This window comes from Paroedura picta, chromosome 10, assembly GCF_049243985.1.
Source record: "Paroedura picta isolate Pp20150507F chromosome 10, Ppicta_v3.0, whole genome shotgun sequence".
Classification (NCBI taxonomy): domain Eukaryota; kingdom Metazoa; phylum Chordata; class Lepidosauria; order Squamata; family Gekkonidae; genus Paroedura; species Paroedura picta.
In genome coordinates this window covers 33,193,899-33,218,229 of record NC_135378.1, presented here as the reverse complement: position 1 = coordinate 33,218,229, position 24,331 = coordinate 33,193,899, and the positions used below count along the sequence as shown (strand labels likewise).

At 46.1% G+C, this 24,331-nt stretch overlaps 1 protein-coding gene across 1 annotated transcript; it reads right to left on the bottom strand.

Moving 5' to 3' along the window:
• Positions 1–16,095: 16,095 nt before the first annotated feature.
• On the bottom strand, positions 16,096–19,849 carry LOC143819917 (uncharacterized). The gene is made up of 4 exons (XM_077302080.1): positions 17,867–19,849; positions 17,234–17,317; positions 16,971–17,054; positions 16,096–16,691 (listed from the first exon to the last, which is right to left on the bottom strand). Exons 1-4 carry the CDS (start codon positions 18,486–18,488, stop codon positions 16,162–16,164), a joined length of 1,320 nt encoding a protein of 439 aa, XP_077158195.1. The 5' UTR covers positions 18,489–19,849; the 3' UTR covers positions 16,096–16,161.
• Positions 19,850–24,331: the final 4,482 nt, after the last annotated feature.

Below are 24,331 nucleotides of genomic sequence, written 5' to 3'. Positions count from 1 at the left end.
GAAGTTGTCCCAGCTGTCCTGTCCCTGATTGGCCATCTGTCCAATTAATGGCCAATCAGGAGGGATGCCGCGCCCCTTGCTGCATCCCCCTCCAACTTCTTTCATATGGAAGAAGTTCCAGCCCCAAATACAGTGGCTGGGAAGGAGGCTAGGGGGTCAGGGACTGTGGAGATGGTAGTGGAGGGAGGAAACCCCTGCCAGCGCTCCTACTGCCCCAAACAGCTCCAGCCGTGGCCATGTCAGGCCTTGGCAGGGCTGTCAGAGGTGGCATGTGGAGGAACGGGATCCCCACCCGTGTTTTTCCTGCCCTACCCTGAAAAGGCCCACCGAGGAGACCTCAGCAAACCTTTTGAGAGCCACGAGGAAGGCCTTGGCTGGCCTACCTGGAGGGGGGCTAGCACCTATTGTATTCCTGGATGCAATGGGCTTTGCCCCTAGTTTTTGCTATAAATAAAAGTCCTATGGAGATTAATTGATCAAAAAGCAACAAATTATTTTTTTAATGAATGGCTAGGGGATTAGGAACACACATGAAGCTACTCTATAATTGATCACTGATGTCTTAAGATCACTTCTGTCTACTCTGAGCAGCTGAGGCTCTGCAGGGTCCCTATTGGTCTTTCACATTACCTCTTGCTTTCTCCCTTTAACTTGAAATGTCAAGAATTAAATCTTTATGCAAAGCGGATGGTCTACCACTGAACCACAACTTCTCCCCATGCTGGTTGCACAGGTCTATAAACAGTTTATGGAGGATTTTTTTCCCCAAAGGTAACTTTACAATGGGTCTATTTTAGGCATTCTAAAACGATCTGCCAAATATTGAACTGTCTCTCCCAATTTTGGAAAGTTAGAAGAATGTAACACCGGATATATCAGGGGAAACATGATAGAAGTTTATAGATTTATGAACAGCATGAAGATAATTGACAGAGGGAAAATTTTCTCCTTTTGTCATAAAATGAAAATTAGTATCATCCGATGACACTTATTTGCAGAAAGTTCAGGACAAAAGTAATTCTCTCTGGCTAGCATAATTAACTTAAGCAATTCAGTTTCATGAGATAGCTAGAAATTCGGATGACTTTTCAAAAGTATTAGACAAACTCATAGTTAATAGATCTTTCAACAGTTGTTAGCCACGATGCTAAATGAATAGATGAACACCCCTGCTAGACAGCTCCACAACCAGTAGTCTTAAGGCGATGGGGCATTACACTGGTCCTGATCATACAGTGAACACATGTTCAGTCCATGTGCAATGTACACTTGATTAAAAATACATAAGTTGGATGATTCTTGTGTTACATTCAATGCATGTACAGATGAATGTTTGATCCAAACATGAGGCCAGGACTACTGAGGGGGAAGAGATCAGGGTTGCTACTCCCCACCCCCCCAAAAAAATTCTGGAAACTTATTGGGCAGGGCTGGATGATGTCATTTCTGAGCATCCAGCAATGTCATGAAGTGGGATCTAGTGAAGTCACACTGAATAGTTATATTAATAGAAGTAACCCCACTAGGTACGTACCACATAGGAATGCCAGTCCCCAAACGGGACTTGAGGATCCCCTGAAATTATAACTCTTTTCCAGATGATGGAGAAGTTCCACTGGAGAAAATGGCTGCTTTGGAGGGTGGACTCCATAGCAATACTCCTGTGAGGACCTACCCCAAATCTTGCCCACTCCTGGCTCCACCCCAAAGTCTCCAGCTATTTCCCAACCCAGAGCTATCAACTCTAGTACTACATGATACCTATGCGTAGTCATACTCCACTGTGTGCTAAATGTATAATATTAGTTAATGCTTAGTACCCATCATTATTGCTTCCCATCTGCTATCTCTGCAGCAGTTCTCACAAGCAGGAATGTGCAGGAGCCTTAGAAGGACCCAGGTATGTCTGCAGGGAATAGTGATTTGCTTACGATTGAACAATGAGTCCTTAGTTGATTTAATTAGAGTAGCTGTATTTCATGGCAAGGGGACAGTACCTGGGGCAGAATGAGGACATGACACAACGAGATATAACTTTTGGCAAGGAATTGGCCACAGCTTTCTTGCTATGCAAATGAGAATATGGAAATACTATCCTAGCATGGGGGAGCCCAGCGTGGAAGCTGGATCTCCCCCCAATATGGATCTGCCCTATGCATAACAACCGTCAAAGAGTGGGAAGGATGCCCTTTGTGCTGTCCTGCCAGGCCACACCTACTCAGCCTGGTTGTCCTGCGAAGTAAGGGGAGGGCAAGTCAGAAACCAGAGTCTAGTCCAGAAGGTTGGAAGCCAGGGGAGACAGTTCACACAAGGGAGAAGAGTCAAGCCAAGATGGGGTCAAGTGCCAGAGAGTTAGTCAGAAGTTGAAGCATAGAAACTGAGCCAAGGGTCTAGAACTGGAAACTTTGCCAGGAGTCAGGACAAGGTCAGGAAACTGGGAGTCAGTCAGGCAGAGCATCGCTGTAGCAAACTGCAGCTAGGAGTAATCTGGAGAGACAGGCAGTTAACTGTATGTGCTGCACCCACAGAGGACCTTGCCTCAAGGCCCTCCTGAAATACAGCCAAGCCAAGTGGAACTGGTTGGGGCAGCCCTCAGCCAGAGGGCTTGCAGCTTGTCCTAGTCCTTTTTGGAGGACTGCGGTGCAGCTGGGCCCCATCTACCTTGACAGCAAGCTGACAGGCATGCCTATCTTCTGATAGATGTCAAGGTAGATTACCGCCGCTGTTGTTCAGGGCCTCACAGGGGTCTTAACCTGAAGCCGTTGGTACTGCTCCTCTGGCAAGTCCTCAGGATGGTAGGGGACTTGTCCTGGGGTTTTACATGCTGGGTCTTAGCCTGGCTGGTACTAGGCTGCTCATCCTCTAGGAATTCAGGCAGCCCCTGATCCTCCCCGATCAGGTCTCCTGGCACCTCCGAGAGACCCCCAGCTTCTGGAGCACCCCTGGTGCCGGAAATGAGGACCTGGGCATGACACCCTCATCCGGACAGGCATCCCCATACAGCCTCAATCTATGGCCTTGATAGGTGACAGCTGCCTTTCTTACAAGAGATGTTGCAGGATAGAAGACTGTGGATTATTATTCAAATCCATGTCAGGAAAATGGGAGGTAGATGAGAAAGACAGAAACCAATCAGTCCCACGAGTATTAGTAAGGGAGATTTCTAAATTATTTGTATTTTATTTATTTTAAAGTTTATACCATGCCCCTCTCGACGGATGTCGAGATTATACCTGACTTCCTTGAGCATTATGCCTCCTCAGTTCTCATTCCAGATTGGATCAGCCTGATAGCTGTTATTCATTGGTGTGTAACAAGTAGTCAACCTCCAGGTGGGACCTGGGGGAATTATAGTTCACCACCAGACTACAGTTTGTCTGGAAAAAATGGATACTTTGGAGGGTGGAGTCTATGACATTGTAGCCCACTGAGACTCCTCTCCTTCCCAGGGCACATCTCCAAATCTCCATACCTGGATTTAGCAACCGTACCCCCCCTCCCATAATCCGCCAGTGGCCAAAGGGGACCTGGAAACCCTAGTGAAGGGCATTCTGTCCATGATTAGAGGCATGCATTCCTATGCACAGACATGTTATCACACTATGGTTTGCAATTAATGATTACAGGCATACAGTGTGCCAGTCTGAGTGAAACTGGGAATTTGCTGTTCTGCTTTCCTTCCCTCCTATGACCTATTTACTCCTCAGGCAAGTATTCCACTGCAAAATGAAGGAGGCAACCCCAAAATAGAATCAATCTCACAACAGTTTTCTGCCTAGTGTTGTGACTTACTAATGAGAATATCAAGGAGGAGAGAAACATGCAAGAGAGAAGCAAAAGGCCCAGGGGAAAGGGCAATGGAGCAGAATAGATGAGAATGAATTTGGCCAGGAAAGGCTAACTGTAACTCCCCCTGCCCCCATTCCTTTCCAGACAAAAACTGCTTGCATGTTGTCCCTTTAATCTACACAATGAAAAGGTTAGATCCCCCCCCCCTCCGTAAAAACTAAAACGGAAATCGGAGAATATACTGGAGAAGCATGGCATATGGTGGGGAAGATCCCCCCAAATGTTGCCCGGTAGGGTTTGCTGCTAGATTAAACCAAAGATCATGTAATCGAGCATGCTGTTTTATACAGTGGCCAATCAGATAGGCCCCCCTAATGTCTTGAGCATCTGCTATTCAGAGGTATATTGCCTATAAATATGGGTGCTTCTTTAATCTATTGTGTTGATTTAGCAGTCATGGTCAATAGCCATTACCCAACTAAAGGAGTTAGATGTTTAACTTCTTTATTTCATTTATTTTTGAATGTATTCACATAAATTAACATGAATTTATTCACATGAATTTATTTACCTTTCCCTGGAGGCTCAGTGCAATTTACAGAAAGTTTTAAATACATAGGAATTCAAATATTAAATTAGGGTTTAAAATTCTAAAAAAAGTATATAAAATTCATAATAAATCCAGTTAATTCAAAACCTATGACTTCCTCTTGAGGGGGGGGCATTTAGAGGCCTTAGGGTTTGTCTAGGGGTGGGCTTTCAAGCAGGAAGGCCAGCCTCTTGGAGTTATTTTTTGGTCTCAACCATAGGCCCGGCAGAACAGCTGCCAAAGAAATGGTTAAGGTCCTGCACTGCCCTGATCTTGTAACGTAGGAGGTTCTACCAGGCTGGTTGAGGCCGACTTCACCTTCTGGGGGCAAGGGACCCTGAGCGAGTTCTGAACTTAGCACTAGATCTTAGCACATTTGGGGGGGGGCATAGTGGAAGAGACGGTCCCACAAATACCTGAGCCTACTAATCTAATGGTTTCATGCATATCCTGTACTTGTGAATTCCACAAGTTAATGATGTGTGGGACAAAGCTGTATTTCTTTCTGTCTGTTCTGAATTTGTTCCAAATCCATGTTCCAAATCCTTATAAGAGAATTTTGATTATTCAAAGAATACAGAGGCCTCGTTTCAATGGCTCAGATTTTATCAAGACAGCTACAGAATCTAGGGCAGCTCTTCTGGCCTCTCTTCTCATTCTCTGACCTATATTCTAGAGCTGCATTCCAACTCATATATCAGAATGGTCTTTGCTACTGTTGGACAAGAGGGTTACCTGGCCTAACAGCCCCAAGTTCTGGTAGTATCTGTTCCACTTAATATTTCTGGTAAGGGCTTGGAGGAGGAGTGTGTCTTGTGGCTTAAGTGATACTCAGCGCTTAACAACCACTCAGGACAGCTGTCCCAACCAAGTGCCTCCTCCTTCAACTGGCTTGCCTGTCTGTCCAGCAGCCAGCCAATCGCCTTCCATCCCCCACTCCTGACCACCTCCTCCTCCTTCCACTTCCCTCTGAGGCTTGGAGGTTGCAGATCCCTGCTGTATGAGAGCTGCCCCTGCTGGTGAGTTCCATGACCGTTGCCTGCAGCCCTTCCAGGTCCTGGGGGGAAGGGGAGGCCATCTGCAGAGTTCTTCCACTCCCCCCCACCCCGCCCAATCTAGCGCAACGGGCTAGGCCCCTAGTCAAGAAGATAAATCTCACTTTACTCACATTCTCTATACCATTCACGTTTCTCTAAACTTTCATCTTGTTGTATACTCATATTTTATATATCATGCAGGCTTTTCTAAACTTTCATTTTGTCCTGTCTCCCCTTAACAGTTTTGTCAAACGATGTTTTAGTTGTCCACTCATGCTGCACATAGTTGAAAATATCATTGAGAGATCCAATAGAATTCAGAATTCTTTTTCCTGTGTATATATAGCCCATTCATATCCCACTGTTATTTATAGTTTATAATATAACACTATAATATATAGTGTTAATCACTTCGTGTTTAATTAACACTGAACTATATTTTATCTTTGGTTGCTCAGGCATTCAGTTTAGAGAGATCTTTTGGGCTCTACTTGTAATTTCTTTGTTCTCAGTTATTTGACTACTTCTCTACTTTTCCCTGACTCCATATATTTTATGAGTAAGATACATAGACCGAGACCAGATCCCACTGGGGACTCACTCTTTCCTGACTTGTTTCCATACACTGTGAAAACTGTTTACTTGCTGCCTCTTTTTAACGCACCTGCCAGTCTGTGAGAGGTTCAGTGTTCTCATCCTGTGAAATGGAACCACAATATATGAAGGCATTCAACAGACTCTCAGGTGTTGGAGACCAACAATTGAGAAAGGCCATTGTTTTCATTCTCTATGTACAAATTCAAAGAGGCATCTCATTGGCTTTTCTCAGGAATTATATTCTGGATCTCAGCCTCATCCAAAAGATAAATTAGGTCTCCATTCTTTAATTATTAAGTTCTCTTATGAGTGACTTTTTATTAGGTTAGATATATGATCGTTCCGCAGAAATGACTACCTATTCTTTAAAACGAGTTTATTTTCTATCGATAGGCTTACTCTGTAGCAGGCTTTCTCAAACAAGGTTTTGAGAAACCCTGGGGTTTCTTAACAGCCCTGGAAGGGTTTCCCAGTTACTTTTTATGGTTTAAAAAAATTGTTAAACATTTATTGGGTGATATGATCATATATCCCAGGAGCCGGCTCAAGGTTGACTCAGCCTTCCATCCTTCCGAGGTCGGTAAAATGAGTACCCAGCTTGCTGGGGGGTAAATGGTAATGACTGGGGAAGGCACTGGCAAACCACCCCATATTGAGTCTGCTATGAAAACGCTAGAGCGCGTCACCCCAAGGGTCAGACATGACTCGGTGCTTGCACAGGGGATACCTTTACCTTTTCTATGATCATATATGGTTATCTTGACCTCCTTCTTCCCAAGCTAGCCAATGATGGGGCTGAATGGGGTGGGAAGGGAAGAGGTACTGGGTGGATGTGTACACAGCTATGCTTCCCAACCACATTTTCCATGATTGCACCACTTCTGGGGTTTCTCAAATCCTAAAGAATATTCCAGGGGGTTTTCATATTTTAAAAGTTGAGAAAGGCTGGTCTATAGTGTTATTGGTCCAATTCAGGACTTCTTATCATCAGAAACATAAGAAGAGCCCTGCTGGATTAGACCAGTGGTCCATCTAGCCCAGCATCCTATTTCACACAGCAGCTACCAGGTGCCTTGGAGGGCCAACAAACATTGGCTAGAGGCCAAGGTCCTAATGTTGCCTCCTAGAATTGGTTTTAGAGGTTGACTCCCTCTGAATTAGGGTTGCCCACTCTAGGTTGGAAAATATCTAGAGATTTTGGAAGTAGAGCCTGGGGAGAACAGGGCTGGGAAGGGACCTCAGTAGAATATAATCCCCCAAAGTGGCCATTTTCTCTGGAGAGCTGATCTTGGTCATTTGGATATCCATTGCAATAGTGGAAGAACTCTAGATACCACCTGGAGACTGGCAACCCTACTCTGAATATAAAGGTTTCCTTTGGTCACCCCAATGGACCTATCCTCCATGAAGCTGTTTAAGATATTTTTTAGAACCAGTGATGCTCATGCTCATCTACATCCACTGGCAGTGAATTCCATATTGCAATTACTGATTAAGATGTATTTCTTTTTGTCTCTTGCTAGAGTGACCAACATACAAGGACCTGGATTTCTCCCACAATTATCTCTAGATTACCGAGATCAATTCCTCTGGGGAAAATGGCAGTTTCAGAAAGCAGACTTTATGGTACTCACTGTGGTCCTTCCCTTCCCCAAACTCTTTCCTCTTAAGTCACACACACTTCCGAATATCCAGGGATTTCCTAAGCTGGAGTTGGCAACTCTGCTTGTTGTTCTCTCTTTCCTGCATATACTGGCTATTCTTGAGTCCCAGTTGCCAATGATATATCCAAGGGATGTCATTTTATTTATTTATTTGTTTGTTTGTTTACTCAATTTATTGACCGTGGTGGTTTACATATGTCCAACTAAAACCCCATTAAAACCCCATTAAAAGGACTATTACAGCAACAATCAACAGCAAGCAAAGATGGTGGAACCCTCAAACCCCCCCCCCTATTCATCTACTAGAGGAAGGAGAGAGGAGAGACGAATCAGGTGGTATCCGTTGTTGGCAACAGGGGGACCCCAATTGCTCTTCCTGCAGTACCCTGGCCTCAACCATAGACCTGGCGGAAGAGCTCAGTTTTGCAGGCCCTGCAGAAGGCAGCAAGATCCCGCAAGGCCTGCAGCTCACCCTGGAGCTCATTCCACCAGATCGGGGCCAAGACCGAAAAGGCCCTGGTCCTGGTCGAGGCCAGGCATGCCTCTCTTGGGCTGGGAACAACAAGAATTTTGACAATTCTTATAATATGCAGTACTGCAGGCTAAGGATATTGCAAACTACATATTAAATAAGTGCACCATCCATTCACTGGGAGCATGACAAGTAGATTTTTTTTTTTGCCTTTATATATGAAGTCCACAATATTGCATAACTGATTTCTGGAACTACTGTGCTTGAAAAACTGAACAGAGGAGATTTACCTGTATTTGCTGTAATTAAGTTATCATTCAGAGTTTGCAACTGGGGAGAGATAGTAGAAATCTAAATAAATCTGATCTGAATCAAAACCTAGGTTGACATCTATCTATTAAGTCAATCATTTTGTTTTGTGAGTTGATGTTGTGAATATCACAACACCATTCAGAAGGGACACAGAAACTGATCTACATGTAGACTGTGAAACTATGTCTCAAACTAAGTAGGAGACCTGATGGCCACCAGATATAAAGATACAATGTAAATAGGTAACAACAGTTTTTTTAAATAGCTTTTACTAAATGTTAGTTTATTTTAGCCCTTAATGTCATTAATCATTTCAAAATTCAAAAAGCCCATTGGAAGAAACCAAACCTGTATTTTAGTAAAATGTGTTTCCTGAGCCCTTAATTAGTATCAAATGATTTTGGGGATTGGGTTGCATCACCGCTGGCCAAACAGTCAGGTCTCATACTTGGCAAGAAAACAAAGTGAAGTGACATGTGACATAATTTTTCATTCTGAATGATCTATGCTATTGGAAATATTAGAATGACAAAGATGCAAAATGGAGAATAAGTAGGAAGAAAAATTGCGCCTGGGTTCATACCTAAGCACCGATTTTGTAATGGGAATATTAATCACAGCACATCATATCTAAATGAACAGTCCTTGACAAACTACCTGAGTGCAAAAAAACTGATTTTACCACCCTTACTTTCCACCAATCCTGCAAGCTCGTCTTCCTTGGCAACAAACTGTCATCAGAGCACTGAACCAAGACGACTCAGTTTGGCAGCCATCGGAAGCTAAGAGCTTGAACGGAGTTCTGAGGAAACACAGGGTGAAACTTTGGTTGAAGTCTATTCTAGTTATCAGTCTAGCATAGACAGCTAAAAGGGACTGATGGGTTCATTCACTTGCCGCTATTGCCTTCTGCCCTGTTGAGTGGTCGTTATAATTTCCCATTCAGTTTTGGAGTTACCTGTGGCTACTATTTATGTTGGCAGAGTTTCAACAAACAATAAAGAGTGTCACACCCCTGGGTGGGTCCTTCACTTCACCATCACATTCTGCCATCTTGTCACTGCTGCCAATGAACTTGCCACACTGTTTTGCCAGTTCATTTTTCTGTATTCTTCTTCCCAGCCTTGATACAACAGATGGAGCCATCTGACCCTCTCACCACCACCACCACCACCACCACCCATCCTTCCTTCCATGCTCCACCACCAGGCTCCCCCTCATGGACCTGCTGGCCCATGGAGCTGGAAGCACCCATCCCGCTCACCGAGCAAGCATCAGAGCCATCCCTCGCCTCTCCCACGGTTGCAGCTTTGGGCAGCAAGTGGAATAGGCACAGTGCCTCCGGTTGGCCTGGAATGAGGGCGACCCCATCTTCCATTCTAGGACAAGGAGTGAAGCACCAAGCTGCTTAAAGAATTAAGTAGTTTTGTTATGAAGAGAAACAAACTTGTAAGTAAGAGAGAAGAGGAGAGTCCTAGCAGTCTAGTGGTTGTTCTTCTGGAGGCAATCAGGAAGGAAGTGTGCTCAAAGGAGCACGAAGTCTCCAGCTCAGCCGATCAGGACACAGGAGGGGATTATTTGAAAAATACCAGGGGGTTCCTGATCTAAATCTGCTACAACACGTCTCCTCTGATGCCTCCTGTAGGGTATTCTTCGGAGATGCTGTTGAATCATGCACACTACAGATATTGCATATTTCAGCAGTTTATAACTGCATCAAACCATACTTAGTACAAAGGGCCATTTAATGGAAACACTGATGATGGTGAACACAGAACACTAGGCATAGCTTGAACTACAAAACAAATAAGAGAGTCTGCATGAAGTGCAAATACTAAGTCCAAAACTGCTGCATTGCCCTTTGCATGTTTATCCAGCCTATACTTCAAAAGATTCCAGTAAGATTGGAGGAATAGTACACCTCCTTTCTGCTAGCTGACCTTGAGTCTGGACTCTCGGATACAGTTGCAAACGTCTGTGATGCTGCCAGAGCCTACCCAGTCACAGTGCTGACATAGTGAATTTTGTTACAGTTTTCTAAATATTTTTGTTAGATCCATGGGTTCAGAGGCCAGGACACTAGGAGTTCATTTCAGCTTTTTATTGCAACCCCAGCTGTAAGGTACAAAGAGGCAAAACTGAACTACCAACCCCACACAAACCCCAAACTTATAGACATGAGAGAACAAAAGGATCTTCTCGCTAATGCATACTATTGGTCAGTTGCATTCAGAACTGACTGGATCCAGCAGATGGGATTTGATTTCATGCTGGCCAATCACATGCTCAGGATTATGATCCTGCCTCAGACCTCAGGCTCAGTCCTTGGCAGGTCTATAAACACAATGACTTTGTTAACATATATCCATTTTGCGGGTCATTCACTGTAATAAATGTCAATCAAACAAAAGAGAGGAGGGGGGAGAGAGAGAAAAAGAGACAGGGAGGACTGATAACCTAACCCTGGTTATATACTCAGCTGCTCTTAGAGCAGTGCTACAGACCTGTTTGTGGGGTCAGTACCTGTAATATGGCCCTGAAGTTACCTAGTATATAAAGCCATGGTCAGCCACTTTCGAATGGTCAGTACTGAACACCCAGGAGTCACACCTTTTTAGCAACTGTGCAATCCTATGATTATTGTGACTCAAATAATAAACAGAAGAAGTCATAAACACCTTGGAGGGCCCATATCCAGCCAGTACTGAGGCAGTTGCATTGGTTGCCAGTTGCAGCCTGAATCAAGTTCAAGGTTCTGGTTTTAACCTTCAAGGTCCTTTGCAGCCTAGGGCCTACATATCTGAGGAACCTCCTGTCACCCTATGCCCCCCTCAGGGCCTTGTGTTCTGTGGGTACTAGCTTGTTGGCAGTTCCCAACCCAAGGTCTTGGCCCCAACTTGGTGGGATGAGCTAGAATTGCTGAGGGAACCTGAAATTTCTTCAGGGCCTGCAAGATGGAGCTCTTCCACCAGGTTTTTTTTTTTTTTTTTTTTGAGGCCAGAGCAAGGAAGATCTACAGGCCTCACCATATTTAGGTACATCCATGCAGCCGGCACCCAAACCCTTGAGGTGCTGGGTGGGAGATTGGGTTTTTTAGCTTCCTGCCAGTTATTTGGGGGTGTTATATTGTTTTACTTGTTATATAGGGGTTTTATGACTGTAACCCGCTGTGAGATGGTTTCTGATAACAGAGGGAAACAAATCCAAATTATAAATAAATATAAATAAATACTACTAATAAATAAGGGTGACAGCATTGGTTCCCCTGGAGAAACTGATGGTTTGTAGGGTGGTTTCTATGCCATTACACCCTGCTGATAAAACAAGTTGTTTTATTTATGAAGTACAATGGGTAGAAAAGTACAGCTGAAGCTGCTCAAAGAAAAGAAAGGGTTGCCAATTCTGGGTTGGGAAATTTTGGGAGAGTTGGAGGCGGAATCTGTGAAGGTAGTTTTTGGAGAGGGGAGATACCTCAGTGAGCTAAAATGCCATATAATCATTTTAACCCCCCCCCCCCAATGTAGCCATTTGTTCAAGAGAACTAATCTCTGTAGTTTGGAGATCAGTTTTGATTCTGGGAGATTTCCAGACCCCTCTTGACAAGCTTTACAGTACGACAACTGAACTCAATGGTGAGGGAAACTACGGGCCATTTCGCACAGAGCTCAAAGTTGCTATTTGGTTGCCGTTTGTGAAAGCGCTACTTCAAGTAGCGAAATGTAACTAGCCGTGCCCGTAACGCACAGCTGCGGTTTTTGCGGAATTTGGCACTTTCACTTCTCGCCACTTTCGTAACCCACAGGCTTCCGGTTCTCCGTCTTATCGCTACAAAGGAGGTCCCTTTTTAGCGCTTCTGGCCTCCCGTGCCCGTCAATCAAACTGCAGGCACACCTTTGACCTCGACCCTAAAGCCGAACTTGTCGGGGTTCCCTTTTTTTTTAAAAAACCCAGGAAACCCCGTAGCAACGCGTTATCGTCCGATCATTGGCGCCCTTGGAACGTGTTTTCTATTGTTTTCTAGGAACCAGATGCATTGACATGTTTGATTGGTTAATCCCCGCCCACAGTACACGCCCACAGGTTACCTGCTTATATGCACCTGGGCAGACACGCGGTCGGCCTCACTCTTTTGTTTGCGTAGCCTACTGCCCGCAGCACAGGTCAACGTTGCAATGGAGAGGCTTATTTTTCAATTGCTGGCTCACATGCTCGCGGTGCTCCAGCGCATGAATACCGCCTTGTCGCGTCGGACGTCTGCTATCGCGGAGTACCGAGAACGGGTGCCCGGAACGCTGACCAGCAGCAGAAGACGTTCTGTAAGGGTAACCATGGCGGCCAAGAAACGCTGGCAAGCTCTGGCAGAGGTCCGGTTCCCCAGACAGTTCTGGGTGGACGAACGATCCTCTGACTGGTGGGAGAATTTTGTGTGGACTCGCTGGGATGATGACCACTGGATTGCCAACTTCAGGATGTCGAGGGGGACATTTTTTGAACTCGTGGAGGCTCTACGTGGACGCATGGAGAGGCAAGTCACTGGCATGCGGCGCCCCGTTCCAGTTGAAAAAAGGGTGGCTGCCGCATTGTGGTACTTGGCCACCCCTCAGTACTTCCGGACAGTAGCCCAGCAATTCGGACTCGGAGTCACTACGGTTGGCGATATCCTTAAGGAGTTCTGCCTCGCCATGGAGGCGGAATTGTTCAGCAAAGTCGTGTGCCTCGGAGACCGGCTTGGAGCGGTGAGTGTCATTCTATCCCCTTTGCCCTTTAAATTTTTTTTCTTGTTTGACAGGTCAGCAACGAAGACGCGATACACCCCACGCTGACATGCAATGGCTTATATTCTTTTCTTTCCCTTATTCCAGAGTATGGACGGGTTTGCCAGGCTTGGATTCCCGCATTGTTTTGCGGCCGTCGATGGAAGCCACATCCCTATCCGTGCCCCCGGGGGAAGCATAAAAGAGTACGGGAACAGGAAGGACTTTTGCTCTGTTCTCCTGCAAGGAACAGTGGACTTCTCCGGCCGGTTTATCGATGCCGAGGTGGGGTGGAGTGGCAGGAGGCATGATGCCCTTGTTTTCAGGGAATCCAACCTCAGGAAAGCCATGGACGAAGGGGTCTTTGTTCCAGGAAACCCCACCGCCACCATTGAGGGCGTGCGTGTGCCGCCGTTGGTGCTCGGGGACGGAGCCTACCCAATACGACGCTGGCTCATGACTCCCTACAAGCGGCCAAGGACAGACGTGCATAGCCACTACAACCTCACTCACTCCCGGGCAAGGAATGTAGTGGAGCGTGCCTTTGGACGTTTGAAGTCCCGGTTCCGTTGCCTGATGTCCCGACTACACGTGCATATAGACAATGTGACTCCGCTGATCATCGCGTGTGTCATTTTGCACAACATATGCGAGGACAAGGGACATAACATCCCCTTCCCTGTGGATGAACCTGATCCTGTTGTCCTTGAGGACACACAAGACATCCCTGAAGCAAGGAGAAGAAGAATCTATGCAGAGGGGTGCAAGGTTCGGGACGCCATAGCCACCCACATCTACAGAAACAGGAGGCGTGTTTAATTGTTTTTCCCACTCTCTTGTTGGTGAATAAAGTTTTGTGTTATTTGTTTAACCTTGTCTTGTGCGGTTTGTGTACTTTGCCAGCAAAAAAACGGGGATTCTCTGGTCCAAAAGCACTTTGACAGCCCTAAATGCTAACTCCCAACTGAAATTGACAAACACAATACGGAAGCGCTGAATGGGGAAAGTTCGGGGAGGCGGGTAGCCAGGAAGTATTGGCGACCCCTGTCAAACCGGAGGATCAATCCACTTATGTTCCAATGAATAATTTTATTGGTGGGCAGCTTTGATACATTTAAAAAACGGGGTGGTCTATCGGAGCAACGCACGTTCGTTCCCTAACCGTCATTCCGAAGATGCCGAAGCCACGGAAGGGCTCCTTCTGGCAGCGCGCCGAGGCTGAGGCACTTCTGGAGCTTGTGCTCCAATCGAAAAGTGTTGGCCGCCTTATGGCCAGCACCCACTGCCACACCAAGGGTGCTTACCTGGTGTTGGCTTCAAAGCTGAGGGAGAGGGGCTACGTCCGGACCTGGGAGCAGGTCCGGACAAAATTCAAGCGCCTTAAGCTGGACTTCCTAAACAGTCTGGAACAGTGGGGGGGGATCCCGCAGCCAAGTGGGAGGACGGTCTTCCACGACCAGATGGTAAAAATATGGGAGAAGGCTGGGAAGCCCCCCCTGGACATGAGGAGGCATATGGGTGAGTGCTGCCCTCGTTGTGTTTTGCCCTTAAACATGCATGGAATGACTAGCTGCCTCTTTCCCCTACTGTCCCCAATGAAATTCGAGAAAGTATTTAGATGCTGTCAACCCCCTCTGACTTAGCCCTCCAGTACTGTAGAACCACTTTGGTGTTTTACCCTTAAACATGCATGGAATGACTAGCTGCCTCTTTCCCCTACTGTCCCCAATGAAATTCGAGAAAGTATTTAGATGCTGTCAACCCCCTCAGACTTAGCCAGCCAGTACTGTAGAACCACTTTGGTTATGCGCTTAGACTCTAACTGTGGTGTGTCCACCAGCTGTGTTTCATCTCTGTTTTGTGTGCTTTTAATTATGATTTGTCTTTTTCTTTGCCCAGCCACACAATCACCATCCAAGCTGGCAACAGCACCTGAGCGTGAGGAGGGGGAGGAAGAGGGACCTTCCACCTCGGGACAGGCTGCAGGTGAGAGTTTTATGTCTGTGAGGGAGACCCATGTGTGTGTACCCCCATGGAGCCATATGGGAGCCTGATGTGATGCTTCCTTTTGGAGTGTGATCAAATTCTTTGTTTGATTCCTATAGCTGAAACTGTGGAGGCAAGGCTGCGTGCGATGGAGGCCAGAGTTACTTCCCTGGAGGCTCAAGTGGCAGAGCTGAAAGGGGAGATTGAGCAGCAAAGGCAACAGAGGGAGGCGGAAGAACGTAGGTTATGTTCCCCACTGCCCAACTCTTCTCACACTGTGGCTAAGGCCACTTAAAAGTGTATGCATGTAAACTAAAGAAATTTGAAAATATGTGTGGCACTAATGTGTACTTTTTCTCCCTCCCCACACAGTTAAGAAGAAGGAGGATGAGGACCTCTTCCGCCGCAAAGTCCGGGGGTCCGTGGGAAGGTTGAGCAGGAGAGTGAGGGAGATGGAAGGGGCTGGGCAGGGGAGCAGTGGGACCTGAGTTTTGTTTCCTGTTTGTGTTTTGGGGTAGGGGTTGGGGGGGGGGGCTCCAAGTTTCATTCCCTAATGTTTTTCCCCTGTTAAATGTATACTTTTGTTAAAAAAAATAGGTTTTCCAGGGGGGTGGGGGGGGGGTGGTGCTGGTGGGGCTCCAAGTTTCATTCCCTAATGTTTTTCCCCTGTTAAAATGTTTTTTAAAATAAAATGTTATTGCAAATTTTATAACAAGACTCCAGTGTGACTTCTTAAACTCGCACATATTTAACCCCACACCACACTCCTAAAACTCCTTGAACTAACACCCCTCCAACCTCCAACCCACACAGCAGTACCACAATATAGACAATCACTAGAGAGGCCACTTTCGGCCTTGCAGATTCTACAGTAGGGTACACAGAGACAGAGTCAAAAATATAAACTTTATTCAACAAACAACAAAACACAGATAACATGAAATAGAAAAAGTGGGCAAAACTAGGAGGGGGAGTACTTGTCTGCTGGTTTTATTTTTCTCTTTCCGAGAATAGTCCTCCTTCGTGTTTGGGTGGAGGCATTCTGAGAGGGAGTCGGTGGGGTGGGTGCTGGAAGTGGTGGTGTTGGTGTGGGTGGTGGTGGGGGTGGTGGTGGGGGTGGTGGTGGGGGGGCGGGGGCGATTTGTGGAGGGTAGGCCCTTTCCATGACCACTACAGCCCTCTCCATGAGTCTCCTTATCAGTCGCACCTCCTCCACGCCTTCGCGTAGGATTTGGTTTGTCTCTCTAAGGACTGCCCTCAATTTTCTCCCCTCCTGGGCAATGAGTGTGAGCATGGCTTGGTCAGCGGCAGCGGCACGCCGTGACTCCTCATAGCAGTGCTCAAGGAGCCTCTCTCCCACGCTTGTCAAGACGGAGACGCGCCTCAGCCTGCCGCGTTCCCTCGTAAGCCTCTCCTCTGCTGGGAGCGCACCTCTAGGTGGTGGGCTGCCTGGAGCCAGGGGTGGTTCCTCCTCCTCATCTGAAAGAACCTCTGTTGGCAAAAAATGAGAAACAAAACTGTTAGTAACATCAATAAAGTCAAAACACACCATGGTGGACATGGTGTTCTTTTTTGTCCCCGTGTTTTCCTGCCAAGAATTTAAACAATCCCCGGCGAGCACATGGCTATTGTTTGTTTGCCCATGGTGTGCTTTTACTTTTGCCTACTTTCACAGCAGGACTCTCAACAATTAAAAGGGAGCACATGGTTAGTGCCTAGCGACATTGTCCTGCAGCTATGGCTCGAAAGGAACAGGTCATGCACGCTCACCATCTTGAATCTGTATCCGCCTGCGCCGGGCAGGAGGTCCAAGCACCCCAGGCTGTTCCTCCTCCTGTGTTCCGGGTATGAAATCTGCAAAAAAAGGAAAAAAAACAGATCTAGGACCAAAGGGTGGCAAAGCCAGCTTCAAAGCCTACACCAGCAACGCAGAGGGACTCTCTTCTTTCTCTTAGCAGTGCTGCTGCCCTGCACAAACAGAAAAGCACAAAGCAGTTAAAACAGCCCCCCCCCCTATTTTAACTAATACTTACCAATGTTAGTTGATGCCCCCGAATCACTATCCACGTCAGGTGCTGCTGGAGACTCGAGGGGCCCCGTCCCTGGCAACTGTGTCTCTGTGGACAAGAGCAGAAAATAGTGAAAAATGAGCAAGCATACACCATGAACCACAAAGCAAGCTCCCAAAGTAGTGAGCCAAAGTACTGCAGAAGGCCTATGGGCGAGGCATGCAGCAAATATTTTGGGGCTGTTGGTTAAACATGACCGTTTCAAATACTAACCACATCAAGCACTCCACAGCCAACCATCTTTTAAAATCTTTTAAAAATTAAAATTAAATGATGAAATCAAAACCGTTTCAAATAGTAAACACAGCAAGCACTCCACAGCCTACCATCTTTTAAAATCTTTTAAAAATTAAAATTAAATTATAAAATTAAAACCGTTTCAAATAGTAAACACAGCAAGCACTCCACAGCCTACCATCTTTTAAAATCTTTTAAAAATTAAAATTAAATTATAAAATTAAAACCGTTTCAAATAGTAAACACAGCAAGCAGCCTACCATCTTATGCGTTGCAACGAACTGACGAGAAAACGATGCCCAAACGTCAGAACACACATTTGCTCAAAAGGAAATATAAAATAAAAAGAAAATCACTTACCGGAGGCAAGGGGCGTTTGCTCAGGAGCCTCCTCTGGCTCCCCAGGAACGATGGCGATGAGGTCCAGCGTTACCGATTCCGCGGCTCGTTGCTGGACGGGGGGTGGAGGGCGAAAGCTGGACGAGGTGCCCTCGCCGGGATCCTCCTCAGCGGGTGGTTCCTCGACCGGGGCAGCCGGCTTCCGAACCACCTTAAGGCTCCGGCCGACGCGCTTCGGCCTGCCGGATCCTTCCCCGTCTCCGTACAGCTGGCGCTGCTCCTCGAAGTAGGGGCAGGTAACCTTCTCGTTGCCGGAACCCTTATTATGGTTCACGGCACGCATATACTCTGCCCTCATTGTCTTGGTCTTCGACCGGCATTCAAGGCCGGTCCTGTTGTGGCCCAGGGCGCGCATCTTAATGGCCACTTGTTCGAATACCTCCCTATTCCTGTGGGAGGACTGGAACGCGTCCTGGATTTTCTCCTCCGAGAAAATCCCGATCAGGTCCCTGATCTCCGCGTCCCTCCAAGTTGGGCCACGGCCGGTTGCAGGGACGGACGAGGCTTGAGAAGACGATTCCATGTTGCTTTCGCTAGTAGCTGAGCAAAATGGTGGTGGAAGGTGCAGGGTGCAACGGATCATATACCTTCCCGCACACAAAGACAAAGGGACTAGCCGGCTCCTGATTGGTAGAGGGCAGTAGGGGACACGCGCATTGGCCACATTAGGTCACATGTCACGTTCAAAACTCCTCGCGCGGGAACAGGATCTGCTCCTAATGGCCAGATTGGCGCCCTTGTTGTTTGACTTAACGCATGCGCTGATTCGTTTACACGAGAGAAGAGCAGTTTGAACATGCAGCGGGAGCCATTTTAGGAAAATGTCCGCCATTACACAAACGCATGCCGGTGTTCAACCGAGAGCAAGTGCGGCAGTACTCGGCAGTTCCCCAATAATATTCACCAGCCACAGCATAAATCAACCAAACATGACATGTTACTGGCGTACGTTCGTTGGCACGCTCAGAGGAATGTTTTTTAAAATGAACGGGGGACGGCGACTCCGCTTGCCGGAGGTATAGCTGCCAATGGAAGGGGTTGTCCGCACCCAAGCACAAGCACGCACCGGGAACCACACAAAGACCCACTACACATAAGCCGCCCCTCATGATATCACCTCGAATCATGTCTATTGAACCCCTGTAAGCTAAGCAGGAGACTGCGAGCGGCGACCGTTCGTTGGCACGCTCAGAGGAAAATTTTTTAAAATGAACGGGGGACGGCAACTCCGCTTGCCGGAGGTCTAGCCGCCAATGGAAGGGGTTGTCCGCACCCAAGCACAAGCACGCACCGGGAACCACACAAAGACCCACTACACATAAGCCGCCCCTCATGATATCACCACGAATCATGTCTATTGAACCCCTCTAAGCTAAGCAGGAGACTGCGAGCGGCGAATGTTCGTTGGCACGCTCAGAGGAAAATTTTTTAAAATGCTCCCTGTACGTTGACTCCGCTAGGACTGGCCGATGGTAGACGGGGTTTTAAGCTTTGGGCAAATTTTGGGAACGTGACGGTGTGTGCCACTGTGCTTGTGAAAAACTCTTGTGGTGTCCGGGCAGAATTTCCGAAAGTAATCGTGCTTGAAAGCCAGTCGCTGTCCCGTTGCCTCGTAGATCCCCGCTCGCTCGGAGAAAAAAAAAATGGCGAACAGTTCGCCGGAAGTTTGGAGGACAGGCTCGGGAGGAGGGACTTTGAAGAACCCGCAACAATGGTAACGCACAGGTCTTTAGCGCTACTGTTGCAGATTGGTTGCAGGAGTGTATCGCTATCCGGAGGGTGAATCCAGTTTTCTGGATTCCCCTAAAAGCGCTACAACGAAGCGCTTTTGGCGGGTCGGTTTCAGGATTGTTGCAGATCGTTAACGACGTCGTGCGTTATGGCAAATTAGTAGCGTTTTCAATCAGCAACCATTGTGCTATTTTTAAGCCGTGGGAAATGCCCCTACGTATGTACTGCAATATGCACTAGAATAGCACCATCTCACGCTTTCTAGTTCATTCATAGCTGACATGCAAACAAGATGGTCACTTTTGGACCGGGGCAAGTAGATTAAGACCAGAAAACTAGCAGTGCAATCCTCTAATGAGTTAATTCTTCTAATTCCATTGCTTTCAGTGGAGTTAAAAGGGTACAACTCTGCTTTGGAGTGCACTGTAACTCCAATAAAACTGGCCTCCATCACATTTCAGTTCTCTTGGCAGTGCTCCTGATACTAATTTTAGTGAAAATACTCATATGTACATAATGAAGAGATTCAACTCTGGATTAGGAAAAAGCAAATCAACTCCAGCAAGTACAAACAGCAAAACTAACAGAAGATTAACTTTCAGAAGAGCTTGCCAGCTTATCATTGGGAACAGAGTGAGCTGAAAAGAACCCGAATAATGCCTAGAACAATGGCCAAGAAAGTGGGGGGGGGGGAGGGAGAGAGAAACACACCACAGATAAAAGACTGACTTATTGCCCCAGAACCAAAAATAACTAAGACAAAAGTCCAAGAAGCAATTATTATCAATGACATTCTCACAGAGTTGTTTATAGACAGGAGAACCTCTGTGTGCCTTGTTGCTCATGTTCAGCTCTAAGCATCATCACAAATGAACTTTCAGAAAATCAGATGCTATTGCCTCAATGCTGGTTAGCGAGCCTTGCATATCTCAGTTTATTTTTACACTGGTCATTAACCGATGCAGTGTTCTGCCCCAGCATGTACATTTCTGATAATGAATAGAAGAATTCAAAAGGGTGAAACACTTTCTGCCACCCAGCCAAGGTGACTCAGAAGCTAGAGAGCAGAAGGTGAGAGAGACCTTCCAGGCACGTGGTGTTGAGCATAGCTGGGCGGACCAGGCTTTGGCTGGAAACTAGGTCAGGCCAGATACAGGTGAGGGAACTGTGCACACACTCAGGTGGGCAATAAAGGTGGGTCTAGAGCAGTGGTTCTCAACTTGAGGGTCGGAGTCCCTTTGGGGGTCAAACAACCTTCTCACTGTTGCAACGAGTGGCATGGTGGGACAAGAGGCAGAACTGAACTGAGAAACCCCGGGGGAAAACCCAATGTATATATAATCATGAATAATGGATCTTCAGTCCATTGGTCAGTTTTGGTTTAATTTCTGTGAAAGAACACTTGCATAATTTGATGGTTGGGGGTCACCATAACATGAGGAATTGTATTAGAGGGTCATGGCATTAGGAAGGTTGTGAACCACTGGGCTAGAGCTTGACAAGAAGGAGGGAGATTATCTTTACTTGTGCAATGAGAGAGAGGTTGAAACTGGAAAAGCAAAAGGAAATAAGGCTGGTTATTTTGGTGCACCCATGCCCATGCCTAGCATTATCCCAGGAAGGGATGCCTACTAGTTTGCCAAAGGCCACTCTTATTCCTTACAGCCAATGCCTTCTTTACAGCAGAATATGATGGAGAGTTTGGGGGCAGTGTGATTCTTCACAATCATCATCATCATCATCATCATCATCATCATCATAAATATCACAGGAGCAAAGTATTGAAGGCTGCATGGAAGGGATTTAGGTCTGCTGCTGAAAAAATATTAAGATACAAGAGCGAAAGTTTGTTTGTTTCTTCATATCCTGTTACACACTTGAAGGTGCACTGATTTCAGTGAAAGTGATTGCATGCCGGTGCTTAACAATGCAGTCCCTAAGCAGAATTCCTTCTGAGCCCATTGACTTGTTCTATAACTGTTCTTGAAATCAAAGGGGCTTCAAAGTGATTAGAAGAAGCTGGTCTGTAATTCATGCATATTTACATGCCATCCTGGATAGGTTTTTTACTAGAAATATGACTTTAAAGTATTGGAAACAAAGGGCAGATTTGATTGGTGAATTACAGGAGCTTGATTTTAGGAGCAGTACGCTTTGCATTGAGGTGAATGACATGTGTATGTTTTCACTTAATAACATTGTGTTTGCAGGTCTATTCTCACATTGAAACAACCCTGTTCTTTCAGCTTGCCCTAGGATTGCCTGACCTCCCACCCCATGGAGGCAGGGGTCCCTCACCAACAGGGCCTTGGCCCCAGCCACTGATCAGCTGGCGGGGGGGGGGGACTTATCTGGAGAAAAAGAAAGGAACAGGCTTCATTGGCAGCATCACACAGGAAGTGAGATCATCACATTAGTGATGTCCAGATAGTACTCTGGTCTCTGAGCAAAAACTGTTTGGTGGAAGATGATTTTACCATAGAGTTTTTGCCCAAATATCAGAGCATCTCCAAGACAGAACTGATGTGATGACATTATCTCCTGTGCAACATTGGCAACAATGTCTGGGCCTCTCTCTTTCTCCAGATAAGTCATCCATGCCCTCCTAGATGCCAGGATGAACCTGGCAACCCTAGCTTACCAACTCCTGCCCTGTTGGCTTCTAGGCTACAATTTCCATGGTTTTTAGAATTTTTAAATCAACTTTTGACATCTTAATCCACTTTGGTAACCCCTGTCTATGGCCTACTTTATGAATGACCAGTTTTATACTGTAGAGAATTGCTGAGAATTATATTGTTGAAATGTTATTTTTTAAATGGTTTGGTACCAATTGTATGGTTTACTTTTGTTCTTTGTTGCCTCAGTGAAGATTTTTTTTTACAAAAATTGTAAAAGATACATTAATAAATCAAAGAAGACATCTAATTCCTACTTTTCCTGTTTGCCATATGCTGTCAATAACTGATCCCTTGCTCACTGAAAGCCTTAATTGAGTGCAGGTTATTTAGTGGGGCTTGCTCCTAGGAAAGTCTTCTTAAGATTGCAGCCATTTTCCCTTGTACCAAAGAACTAAACTGGACCTTTTAAGTTGTTGTCAAGGCCTTGGTCCTACCTGGTGACTCAGCAGGAGGCCGAATCAATGACACTTAATCCCAGGAAACTTTCTAGGATTTCACTGAATCCAAAATCCATTTCCTCTTATGATGGTTCCTTGAGTCAATCCCTCTTCAGCCAAACTGAATTGCACTGGCTGAATTCATCCCTGCTGTCTTCACCCCACATCCCATTCCCAGGGCCAGGATATTCTGTGAATCTGACACCAGGAACTGCGCTTTTCATCAGCCAAGGATTGTGGAAGTTGGGGATGCCATCAGTTCTTTAAACCAGGCAGCTCTTTATGACCAGGAGAAGCATCTATATATAGGACGATGTAAATGCTTCTGTGTCTGATCAAAGCATTGAAAAACTACCCTGTGGGGGGGGGGATGCTGCTCATGGGCATCTGTACTGTGGCCTCATTCTATAGGCATCCCTGATAATAAACATGAAAAATGCCTTTCCTGGCAGCTACCACAAGAAGATTTAAGGTGACAGCCATAAAAAGCTGAAGCCTCCTTGTCAAACTTCGACAGGTGGTCATGCAGCTGCTTCCAGAGCCCATCTGAATGCGTGCATCTTTTCCTTCGGCAGTATTAGTATGCCGTACCGTTACTAGGCAAACTGATGGTAACAGCACTTCAGATCACTTATTAACCTTGTGCATCTGTCTTCTTTGTGCAAAGAGATAAATGGTGTTCCTTTCAAGCAAGCAACTCTGGTACAATGAACCAAATGGATCCAACCTCCCTTTTTGCTGGGGTTGTGACTGGAGGGTAGGAAAAGGGTGGAATCTAAATTCAGCCAAATGGACAGCCTGTTATCTTATCCATCTAGAATGGATAAGACCTGCTCTTCTGGAAGTGTTAGCCTATGGTGGACAAGAGACATACCAGTGTACCTGTTTGGGTTCCTTTTAAATGTTGCTGTTGTCAGCCATTTCATTCTGCTGCCTTTCTCTGCTGGCACTCCAGGTTTGTTTCTCTTAGGCCATTCATATTCAAGTAACAATAACACCAGAAAGGTATTCATTTGAGTTAAACATATCAGCATAGGGACTCTGAAAATAGCACAGAAAGTCTTTAGGGATTCAAATCATACAAGGTACAAGCAAAATCCCAAAACGCAGATTTTTGCAACAATCTAGCAGAGATGACAAATTCTATACAATGATTTAATTCATCAGGAATTTCCATTGCTGAATGGGCCTGCAAAATGCTGTTCTTTCACCAAGAATTTGGTTGAGGCCAGGGTCATACTTTTACCATCTGGAAGAGCCCCCCCTGCCTAATCCCTTGCCCAGGCTTTCAACTGAGCCACCTTTCCCCACCTAAGTTGGGCTGACTATCTGAATATCCAACCGGAGTGACTTCAGGTGTGTGGGGATGCTTATTTGTACATGGAAACAGGATTCAGCAAGTTGTTATGATCCTGCTCCCTGTCAGGCATATGATCCTACTCCCCACCTTTGAATATCTGAGGAGAGCTACAGAAATAAGAAACTAGGGAGAAAAATAAAAAGGGATACTTTATTTCAATAATTTATTAAACTTTTAATATTCTGTCTTTCCCTGTGGCTCACAATTGGCTTACAAT

Excerpts from the sequence above, each read along its gene's own strand:
- LOC143819917 (XM_077302080.1), bottom strand. The coding sequence starts at position 18,488 with ATGATCCGTTGCACCCTGCACCTTCCACCACCATTTTGCTCAGCTACT. Across the intron at positions 17,318-17,866 it reads GCAAACGCCCCTTGCCTCCG|AGACACAGTTGCCAGGGACG; the intron begins GTAAGTGATTTT and ends TCTTGTCCACAG. Across the intron at positions 16,692-16,970 it reads GCGGATACAGATTCAAGATG|AGGTTCTTTCAGATGAGGAG; the intron begins GTGAGCGTGCAT and ends TTTTGCCAACAG.